Below are 11693 nucleotides of genomic sequence, written 5' to 3' on the forward strand. Positions count from 1 at the left end.
TCCCTGCCTGTTCCCATCCCAGGGAGACCCCAGCCACGCTCAGCACTTCGGGGGCTTTGGGGGAAATCATGGGGGAATATGCTGGCTTTGAGCAAAATATTAAAAGATTCGGGTGTGGAGGGAATAAAGGGGTTTGGGCCACACTTTGTAGGGTGGACGTAAAGCCCTACGGGGAGGGATTGTCCCACAGAGAGGAGTTGTGGGACACAGAAGGTTCGGGACCCTCTCCCGCAGAGTCCCCATGGGCAGCCCGGCCCCGGGTGGCCCTGTGCGGTGGGGACAGCTCCTGACCCCCACGCCTTGGGTCTTTCTTCCAGAGTACCTGGAGGAGTTCCCCGGGGATGGCCGGGAGTGCGTGAACTGCGGGGCCATGTCCACGCCGCTCTGGAGGAAGGATGGCACCGGGCACTACCTGTGCAACGCCTGTGGGCTCTACCACAAAATGAACGGCATCAACCGGCCACTCAAGCCGCAGAAGAGGCTGGGGAGAGGGGGAAACCCCGCAGGGATCCCCTGCTCCACCCGGGGGGTGGCTGGAGGGCAGGAGCCGTGGGGTTGTTGCGGTGCCTGTGCTGTCGGGGTCTCTGTGCCTGTGTTAGGGCCTGTTTGACCCTCAGTCCTCCCACGAATAAAATGCCATCGGTGCTGGAAGGAGCCCCTGGTTGTGGTGCAAAGCCGGCTCGGGTCAGGATGAGCGGAGTGAAGCTGGGGGAATTGCCGAGCGGGCATGGCTGGTGGGCAGCACGGAGATGGGGCAGCAGGGACCAGAGGGGTCCCAGGGCTGCCCGGAGGGGCTGCGCCACAGCCAAGGAGGGGCTGATCAGCCCTGCCCGCAGTCTGGGGCTTGTGGGCTTCCTCCGGCTCCGTTCCCACAGTGTGCGTGTTGGTTTTCATTCTATAATAATAATTATTATTTTCTAGTTCTTCATGCAGACGCATACGGTCTAGGCAGGGTAGCTAACAGGAGACAGGGCTGATCCTGAGCTGGCCCAGGCAGGTTTGCAGCCGCTCGCAATGGGAGCAGGATGAGGCCCAGTTCCCCCACTGCTAAGGGTTTGGGGTTTGGTAGTTCCCGGTTTCTCTGCAGGTTAAAGCATTCATTCTCCCCCACCACATGATACTGGGCTTCCTCCCCTTGGGAACCCATCATGAGAGGGGAAAGGCGCCTCTTCTTTTTTTTTTTTGTAGAGTCGCTTTGGGATGTTTAAATTTTGTGGTAACAGTTTTGGTTTCGGAGCCTGTCATCAGAAGCCGTCACTACAAACAGGATGTTTGTCAGAGCCGTGCTGGGGAACAGCTGGGAGCTCCTTTTGCCTTCGCTCGGGGTCTATTCCCGCAGTTAATTTTTTTTTGCATTGCAAACCAAATTATTAGCAATAACACAATCAGTGACAAGTTTCTGCATAAGAAAACCATAAAAAAAAAAAAAGTTGGGATTGAGCAAGATGTTTCATTCTGACTCCGATCCCGGAACTGTGGGTCTGGATCTGCAAAATGAAATGAGCAGCGGCTCCGTGGAAAATCGCCCTGTTTTGTTCATCGCATCAAAATCGAGGCGTTACTGTGAAATGTTTAGCCTTATCCGACAGGATTTGCCTGTCTCACTAAAACCTGGTCTCTAACGTAACGACATCAAATCCTCACCCCGGCAGCGGGCTCTGGTCGCTGCTCTGCTGCAAATCTCGGAGTTACGCTGCTGATTTCTTCAGAGCAAATACGATCTGTGCATAGAGAGAGAGAGAGGGGCAAACCAGTTTAAATCCAGCTCCACTTTTTGGACTGGCAACAAATGTGGCATTGGATGAATTTCTAGGGTTTTTTTCAAATAGCTTTTCCCCAAAGGAGCCGGAGAGGTCTCGCTGCTGTTCGGTATTTTATTTCGGCGTGTGGGAAGGGAGGCAGCCTCGCGTTGCCTGCGCCCTGCCTGCGTGGTGCCGGCAGTGCTCGGGCCACCCGAGCTCCCTGTCTGCTCCCCTGTCATTGCTGGCAGAGCCCCACACGTAGCACCCGGGAGGTACTTTCGGCAAACATTTCAACCAAGTTTTCTGATGGAGAATTAAGACCGTTTCCCAGGGATGAGCGAATCTTGCTGGGAATTATCAAAGCGCTTCCAACCTTTTTTATTATTATTTTGGCAGTCTGTACAATAATAATAAAGCCCAAATGAAAGAGCCAATTCTTATCCAGGGGAAACATTTCAGGAAGGTTGAAATACTGGAGGGGATTTTGGTTTATGGATTAGAAAAGGGGCTGCGATTTTGACTTTCCATCCTGACTTTGGAATGAAACATTTCAAAATCGTGGATTTTCCCAACGGTTTGAAATGTTATGTTGCAACATGTTCTGCCCCGTCAGAGGAAGGGGGGATCCACTGATGACGGAGAAGAGGGTGCCAGGCGTACTCTGCAAATCCACCGCCGAGGGAGCGACCTGCACCCCTGTGGCTTGGGATGTTTCTTCCCCTGAACGATTTCCATGGCAGGGGGTGTCTTCCCTGCTCATGACCTCACCCGCAGAGGCTGGGTGGGAGCAGAGCAGTGGACGCGGTGACACACCGTTGCTCTAGGAACGACGAAATCGGCTGTTTCACAATGCGGTGAAATACAGACGCGGGAAGGAAAAATGGTTGCTTTTGTCCTTTACGTTGCGACCTTTGTTCTGTAAGTGGACGCGGCGCTGGGAGTTATTCTGCCTTCTGTTTTCACAAAAGCAAAGTCCCACTGAAAGCCCTGGAGAACGCAACGTGGCCCAGATAGCACTGCGGGAATGACATCCTGCAGCTCGGTAGCGCTCAGCCTGCTTGTGCATTGGAGAGGGTGAGCAATAGTAGTGAAATTTCCAGTTCATTTTTTTTGTTTCTTTTTTTTTTGTTCGTTTGTGATAAGGGCAACATCCTCCACGCAGCAGGGACAGCCGTTTTGCTACAGCCTGTCTCTGGGTTCAAAGCACCGTGGCTTTCGGCAGAAAGGATTTATCTTAGAGGAGGATGGGAGCAGCACTTTATTTTAGGCAGTAACATTTCTAGCCAAAGTTTCTTGGCACGTTTCACAAGATGATACCTTAGACCTGGTCCTAAAAGCCAAATCACTTTTACCATCCAGGAGCAGCCGCTGGAGCATCCTTGCACAGGCAGGATCCCCGTGTTGGGAGCAGAGCTGCACCTCTCGGGGGGCAGATCAGCAGCTCCGGCACCATCCTCAGCTGAAGGCCTAATCTGGAGTTGTATTTTGCTGCCTTGGCTCAGGGGGGATTTTTTCAGCCTGTCCTTTTTTACAGTTTGCAATGGTGACACTTTTGGGGAAGGTGAGGATGGGACTGATCACAGCCCTGGGACAACCTGATAGGACCCTAGAGCCATGCAGCGTTCCCGGTGTGTGCCTTGGCTTTCCCCAGGCCATCAGTTCCTGCTGCTCCTTTGTCCTCTGAGGTGTGGGTTTGCCCAGAGCCACGACAGCAAAGACAAATCTCAAACGATGCTGCTGCCCTGGGCTCTGAGCCTCGGGTCTGCCCGCTTTCGGGAGCTGAGCTCGGGTATCTCAGCCCGCTTTGCTGCAACCTCTTTCCTATCAACACCAGGTCCCCTCCGTCCTGCTGGCAAGGGGGACAGAGAAGCGCTGATTAAACCTGGGGGTTCAGAGATCTCTTTTTTTTCCTGTGAGACCCTGTTGTTTCATTTCCACCTTTGAAAAGGAGGTGAAGCAAAGTCTCTGATGGCTTTGGGCTCCCTCAGAGGGACCTGCCCTGCTGGCTCTGAATTTTTTGGTCACTCCGAGCAGCACTCACACACGGTTGTTGCGATAGGCACCAACTCGCCATTCCTTGAGCTTATCAGCAGCACTTGGCTGTCAAGCCCAGTCCGTGAAGAGTTTTTGTTTGAGTGTATGCTGCATTTGTATAAATAAACACTGGAGCACAATGTTGAAGTCAACAACTTCCTAGACAAGGTCAGAACGGTACAAAGGCAGCCGGGTGGAGGCAGGCAGAAATGCATTTTCTTTTAAGGGAACTGCTGGGAAACCAGCAATAACGTATTGTCCCCTTGTCCTTCAGTGAGCAACAGTAGCCTTGACTGTCTCTTGCTAAGCTGGCAGGTTGTGGTGCAGGACCAGGTTCTTGCGGAGTTTCTGGGACTTAAATCATAGTATTTGGCAGCGGAGGATGGTTTCTGCTCTCCTTGGCCATGCGAGGAGGAGATAGCCCATGGAGAGATGTGCAGGAGGTGCAGAAGGCCCGTGCCGCTGCCCCAGCAGAAAGCCCGGGAGCAGGTTGTGCTGCAGGGCTGGCAAGGTGGGCAGAGCTCTGGCAGGGCTGGCATTGCCCTTGGGCCACTGGAGCCACGGGTCTGGTTGCCACCTCATCTGCAAGCCGCGAACAAAGCGTATGAAATAGGGACAGTGTGTCCCTCCCTCCCAGGGGCCTGCGGTGGCCCAGAAATCTTGGGGCTTTCCAAAGGGCTTTGCGTTGGCCTTCTTCCATCCACGGGTGGTGACAGATCTCACCAGCCCACGCCAGGCACAGTTACCCCAAGGCGGAGTGACTCCAAATTCCCCTCTGTGCCCGCGGCAGGAGCTGGACCTCAGACCCCCTTGCACCCCTTGGGTGCTCAGCATCTCCCTCTGCTTCCATGGGGGCTGAGGTCCCTCCTGGCTGCCGGGATGAACGGGCACAGCCCCGGCAGCTGAAAGGCTTTAAGGAAGCTCTGTAGCTGCTCCAGGATCCTGCTGCGACACCATGTCCCATATTAGGGACAAGGATTGCTGTCCTGTCCTCTGTGCCAGGCTTGTCAGCTCACACCTCGGTGTATTATTATTTTTGCCTGGTTATTTCTTGAAAGCTAAATAATTTCCAAAGCAATAGTGTTATTTGCAAGTAGTTGCTGAGGTCCCTTTGCTGAGCAACGGGTGAATCAAAGCTTGGGCATGTCACTTGTGTCTCTTGAAACTCAAAGCTGAGCTTTATTTGACTGCTAAGCTTGTAAAAACATTTTGTTTTTATTCCTACTCTTCCCACTTCATTCGTCATATTGCTCAGTCACGATATCAAGCAATAATGGAAGAATAAACAAGCAGGGAGTTCTTTATTGCCTGCATCGCCTATTGTCTGCCTTTGAGAGGAATCAAAGTGATTTTTCTCAAGGCTGAAGAACATATTCAAACACCTGAATGTGGAGAGCCTGTGATATTACTCGTCACTGGTATCTTACGCTTAGTGAAGTCTTTTATTAAAATAGTTTCAGTACCCAGCGTTAAGAGGCTTCCAAATGAAATGCCTATCGAGCTGACAAGTCTGTATATAGAAACTTGCAAGTTTTCCAGTGGCTTGGAGTACAGTTGTCAGAAATGAGTCTGCTGCTTCTGCCAGAATATTTTCCTTCTCCATTTGGAATTATTAACGTTTCGGAGCTAGCAATCACTGCATTCATAAAAGATGCCATTAATTAACATTTGCACAGTGTTTCTGCAGCCCGTAAGGGAACAGATTATCTGTGAGATGTACAAAGAGTAACTTCCCCGGTCCCAGCATGGGCCAGTCCAGTTTGGTTCTGCTCACTTCAGCCAATTGATTGCAGTTGTCTTAAACCAGAGATTAATTGGGGTGTTGCTAACTTTAGCGGGAGTTCTGAGTGCAGAAAAACAGAAGAAGAGTTCACTTAAAGCACGAGGAGTTCTCTTTGTGCGCTTAAAGCCTGGCTGGCATTTCCCATCTCTGTCTCCATCTGAGTGGATCTCCTGGAGAACTTTCATTCTCTGTGCTCTGAGTCCTGACCATTTCCAGCAGATTTGTTGGAAGTTTGTGAAATGAGTTGCAAGGGTATTTGCCAGGTTTATCAAGCTCAATAAAAAAAGCACTTGCAAATTAGAGTGATCTCATTTGCGTGTAATTTCTTTGATCTGAATTTGGCTATCGCGTGTGTTTCAGATTTTCCAGGAAATTGGTGTCATTGGAGATTTTATTTTTTATATGAAAGGAAACTTCCCAATTAATCATTCCTATGTGTGCATTCATGTGTTTGTTTCTTGTTTTCAAGTCTTCATCTAGACGTGCTGGCCTATGTTGCACTAACTGCCACACAACCAATACCACCCTCTGGAGAAGGAACGCTGAAGGGGAGCCCGTCTGCAACGCCTGCGGGTTGTACATGAAGCTCCACGGGGTGAGGAGCACGTCCGCACCGGGAGGGACCCTTTGGGGGCTGGGATCACCACCCAGCAGGTCCAGGATATCAGGTCTGGAGGGACCAGCCTCTAGGCTGGACCCAGAAGAGCCATAACCCAGTCCGGTCTCCTTGAATAGTTAAAAGCTCAGTCTACCGAGGTTCTCCAGGCTAGGGGGGTACTGGAACACTCTCAGGAGGGACCTGCATAGAGGAGAGATTTCTGGCACCGGGTGGCTCCTAATTAGGTTGTTTGCCAACTTACGTCCCCAAAAGAAAATTTACCAGGCTCCAGTAGCTGGAGACCGAAACTTCCCAAACCCAGGCTGGAGACAAGGAGCATATTTCTTCTAGATGTGGTAATTAAGAATGTGTGAAGGGTGCTAAGGGGTCTACACAGAGGCTGGCTGATAGCATTTATCCACAGAGGATGGGAACTGTTGGTAGCTTGTCCGTCAGCCAAAGAGGAGACTTCATCCCTCCATACAGGCCTCTTCGAACTCCTGCCATAAAGGTTAAAGTCTCTTTATCCCATGACCGTTCCCTCTGAGACATGTAGGCTCTCAGTCTGTCAGTGTAATTTAATAGGGCCCTGTCATAAAGGTCACTAATAAATCAGGAAAAGGAAAATAGGAAATAAAGACAAAAACCAAAATTTGTGGGAAAGCCGTAGCTGTTAGCCTTATACATCTTCCAGCCAAGGCCTGCTGCAGAGAAAAATAGCACTTAGTGAAGGACAAGGACTTTAGGTGCTTTGCATGAGCTACAGCACGTAAATAGGAGAGCAACACGTGTGTGGGAAGGAGCTAAGTAAAACACAATATTAATGATTCCAAACTTTATGAATGTCAAGGTACCACGACCTCTGGCCATGAAAAAGGAAAGCATCCAGACGAGGAAAAGGAAGCCTAAAAACATTACCAAAGGCAAAACCTCAACAGGTACAGCACTGCTGCTATGATCCATCACGGGGGCTTGGAGCACGATTCAGCTCAACGTGACTTCTGCAAGAAATTATGATGATTAGAAAATAATATTGTGATTTTATTTCCCCCCTGATGATTGCTTATATGTAGGGCCTGTGTTTATGCCTGCCCCTCACATGGAAAGAGGATGCTGGGTGGGAAACCTCACTGCTGTCATATTCCCGTGAGGTCCCTCTGCTCTGTGGGCACCTGGCTCCAGCCCAGCAGCACTCGTGTTCAGGCAGATCGGGGATAAAATGTGTAATGGGAAAAAACAGGGCTGGGAATAGTTGTTAAAGAGTGCATAAAAATGGTGTAAAGAGCCCAGGGGAAAGTATCATGACGCATTCAATGATAGCCCATCTGTCCTGTACCAGGACCAGCAGTGCCAGGGTGCTCCCCCTCCTCCACCCGCACCTTGGCAGCCAAATACAAAGCCTTACCCTGACAGAGAGGTGGTGGAGAAAGAGAACAGCAGAGTCGTGCCATGAGATGTGGGGGTAGCCATTAAATTATACATTTTATTAAGGGCAGATTTGCACCTACGTTGCTTCACCGTCTTGTACCAATTGTCTTCCAGGGTCTACGACTTCGGCCACTAACTCCCCTTCTTCCATTACGAACTCAGACAGCACGGTCACTTTAAAGTCAGAGCCCAGCGCGACCTCGCAGTATCCCGGACAAACCATCGTGTCGGTGTCCCAGGTAAGGCACAGGGGCCCACAGCCATCACCTGCTGGGGGGGATGCTCCACACGCCTCGGCAGTCGCTGACCTGGGGAGCCTTGATGAGGCTAAGCAATTAGTTCATTGCATTGGGGGCCACCAGCCTGATGGACTGCCTCAGATTGAGGAAAGCAGGGAGGGCAAGCCAAGACGTTCCTGACCAGGAAAGGCTCCAGCCTCTTGGCTTGAGCTCTTCAGCTCATCAGCTCTTCCATCTTGCAGCGAGGAACCGGGAGGTCCAAGCCCTGCTGGTGGTGAACGGGCTTCAGCACAGAGCTGGGTTTAATTCCCATCTCCTGCCATAAAATCCTGGGAGTTACAACCCTGTCGAGTTGGTGGCATCAGCCCAGGGTGGAAACCTCTGTAGCTCCCAAGAAAAGGCTCCCTGGGCATACATTATCTGTGCGTTATAGCCCTGAGGTGCTGAGCACTTGCGGAGCTGTAATGCTGTCAGATGCTCCTGTGCTTCTGCCCCAAGGATTTCTTTGGGGCGAGTTGCTTCTTTGTCCTGGTAGAGGAAAAAATGGCTCTCAGTCAACTCACACATCAAGATCTTGTGACCCAGAACTATCTTATGCTGGGCCTAAGCCCTCCCTGAGCTGGACATGCATGCGCGGAGGGGAAGCTCAGCTCCAGCATCTGAGCTCCTGGCACAGCACCAGCTGCACCGTATGGGAGAGGGGTTTTTTTGGCTGAAACAGATAAATCTGATTTGTGCTGCGCTCTTAAAAATTATACATGCACCTAGAGAACTCCGAACTGGATATGTTTAGTCAATAAATAAATGCAGATGGGCCCCAGGATGCCTCCTCCCCACTTGTTCCTTGTGCTTGCTGGGGATGGAGCAGCCTTCCTGCCCGGCTCCAGGCTGCTCCAAAGGGCAGCAGTAGCATCAGGGATAACCCACCATGTCCATAACCCATCCAAGTCCTACTGCTGCATTACAACAAGGGGGAGAGTGACCTGTTGGCTATTAACAGGATTTTTAATGACTTTCTGCTTCCCTCCCTGGGGCAGGCGCAGAGCCAGTCGGACGAGGCGCTGGCCGGCGGCCACGGCGAGTTTAAATTCGAGCCCGAGGACTACACTTTCTCCCCCACCACCATGGCCCCGCAGCCTGGGCTGAGCATGCCGCTCCGGCAGGACTCCTGGTGCGCCCTGGCGCTCGCCTAGAAACCCCAGCCTCCGCCAAAAAGCCTGGGGACCAATGTTTTCGGCTGGCCCTGCAAACGGCTGGCTGGACGGGGCCGGGATGGCCCCGCCGTGGCACCGGCTCCCCAGCAAACTCATCCTCAGCCGGAGCGCCCCAGGGTTGCCTCCCCGAGGCCGGAGCCCCGAGGCCGCCTCCGTTTTCCCGGGGACAGCCTTTCTCCTTTGAGATGAAACCAGCAAATAAATGCATCCCAGAATCTATGTTTATTCGCAGTGATTTCTCCCTCCTATGACTCCTCCGTGTGCAATTATTCCACTTTCCAATAAGGACTGTAATAACATGGCACCAAATAACTTAATTTTATTAAAATGTAAACTGTGTGGCCTCCCATATGTTTTATTGGCCAAAACAGGAAGAAAAGAGGAAAGAAAAAAAAAAAAAGCAACGGTTGTTTTAAACATTTACTGTTTTATATTAAAAATGATCATCTCTATGGAGTGTTAGCTTCTGAAGCGTTTAGCGTATCCACACTGAGCTGAGTCACACATGAGATAAACACGCTGCTCTTCCCTTCCCAGCTCCAAAGAAAGATTTTTTTTATTATTATTCTAAGCAAACCACAGGACAAAACCAGTCAAAACTTCCCAATAATAAAAGAATACTGAAATGCTGTTTTTCTTTTGTATTTCCTGAGTGGTTTTGATATTGCCAACTCCAAGCATTAGAAAATCAGAAGTTAGTCCTCCAAAAGTTAAGAGAAAGGTTTGAAGGACCAAAAAAATAAAGGATGTGTTGGAGGTACGTTTGTTTTCATCCAGTTTGGGGGATGTTTTGTATGGAGGATTTCCAGCTTTCAGCCATGCAGGGCAGAGATTCCTTTTTAATTATTTTAACGAAAGCTAAGTAGAAAATAATTTCTTGGCGCTGAGCTGTAGCAAAAGATCATCAGTGATGCAAAACCCACATCACACTTCCAAAAGCACGTTTCTACAGCTTCTCGGAGCTGCCCCGGGGAGGTGGGCGATGGAGAGGGATGCTCTGCTGGGGGCATGTGAGGGGGCCCTGAAGCTCCAGAGGAGCCTGGGGGTGAGGAGAAGACCATACCGAGGAGGGGAGATGGGTGGGAAATGAAGAGGAAGCAAGGTCATGAAGTTACTTCTACGGCCTGCTTTATTTGTTACTTCTAAATAAAATCCCCAGCCTTGCTGGACAACTATTTATGGCCAGGAAGCTGTCAAGTAATAGTTCCTTAATATAGAAGTTGACCTGTCCAGGGCTTCCTGGAGCAACTCTTCCTCTTGTCAGAAGAGATGGATCGCTTGATTTTTATTATAAACAACAGGCTGAAGATGATCAGGGAGAGTGAAATCTGACATCAAGTCACGACTCAGCTGAGATGGAGGATGGTGCTTTCCACCATGCAACCCTTGCTGGAGGAAAGGAGATGCTCCAGGCACTGGGAAGCATCAGGCCCCTCCAGTACTGCCATAGCTCAGTGGCTGGTCCCTCAACGTAGCCCTCTGCGAGCATGGGAGGTTTCAAGCCACCCTTTTATCAAAGCCCACGGATGAAAACCGTCTTTGGAGGAGTTTTTCTTTTTGCCTCCAGAGCTTTATTAGCAGCTTGTGTCATGCCAAGCTCCGGTGCCAGGGCAGGGGCTGTCACGAAGGGGCATCCCTCCAGCACTGGGCTTGGCAGCGGCACAGCGTGTTTGCAGGACTGGGCTCTCACCTCCAAGCTGCGTCTCCACCATTTGTTTTTCCACTCTCTGGCCTGCCAACATCCGCAGCAGAGCCGGGCACAGCCGGGCAGTGGATAAGCCAGCAGCACCGGGCTGGTGGGGTGACACCGTCCCCAAATCCAGCCCGAACTGTTCCTCTGGGAGTCAGGAAAATGGGTAATGTGGCCCGGGCTCAGGTGACCTGCAGGTCCCCAGGGTGACGTGTGGGGACACAGGCGGGCAGGAAGGAGCAGGAGCCCTGGGTGTAGCATGAGTAGCACTCCCGGGCAGCTCCCCAAGCCCCAGGCTTTGCAGGCAAAAAAAAGGCAGCGCAACACAAGTCATGGCAGGATGATTTCTCCGGGTGATGGCAGAGGGTCCTTGCTTTTTCGTCTGTGTGACCCTGAGGGGGAGAGTTATTTTAAAGGCAAACAAGAAGACCCAAACAATGCCAAGATGTTGACACCAGTGGCTCCAGCGGTTTTATTTATTGCCTGTTGGTAACCATCGACGGGGCGTCAGGATGCTCCGGGGGCTGGTGGCTGATGAAACGAGGCAGAGGGACAAAAAGTGAAACAACTGGGATGTAATTTTTCCTTCCTGCACTCACTGGACAGCATCACCCATAGAGCTGGTTTTTCATTTCTCAGGGGTATCTTCCAACCTTTTGTTCCTGTCCCCAAGGCAGGAGCTGTCCCCACAGGCTTCTGTCTCCTGGTCAGCCCTAACGGGAGAGGCAACACCATCGACACAGCCCCGCGGGAGAGAGGAGCCTTCCTTTCCTCCCGGCCCTTGCACCCCCAGAGGAGCCAGCACCCCGGGAAGCTCACCCTGTGCAGGTCCCAGACTTGCAGCAGCCACATCCAGGGGGACCCATGCACCATCCAGCCTTACCTTCCCAATCTGCTCTTTTGAAGACCTTCCGTAGGGCGTCTGCCTCCTTTTGTACCCCTCGTTACACGGCAAAGAGAAGCAT

The 11693-nt window shown here is 51.3% G+C and overlaps 1 protein-coding gene across 1 annotated transcript; it reads left to right on the top strand.

The window, feature by feature from the left end:
- The first annotated feature begins 241 nt into the window (after positions 1-241).
- Positions 242-9017, top strand: GATA5 (GATA binding protein 5). Its single transcript, XM_035899274.1, has 5 exons — positions 242-483; positions 6028-6154; positions 7008-7095; positions 7700-7824; positions 8862-9017. Exons 1-5 carry the CDS (start codon positions 242-244, stop codon positions 9015-9017), a joined length of 738 nt encoding a protein of 245 aa, XP_035755167.1.
- The last annotated feature ends 2676 nt before the right edge of the window (positions 9018-11693 follow it).

The sequence above is a fragment of the Egretta garzetta genome, unplaced genomic scaffold (assembly GCF_000687185.1).
Source record: "Egretta garzetta isolate BGI_Z169 unplaced genomic scaffold, ASM68718v1 scaffold158, whole genome shotgun sequence".
NCBI classification, from domain to species: Eukaryota; Metazoa; Chordata; class Aves; order Pelecaniformes; family Ardeidae; genus Egretta; species Egretta garzetta.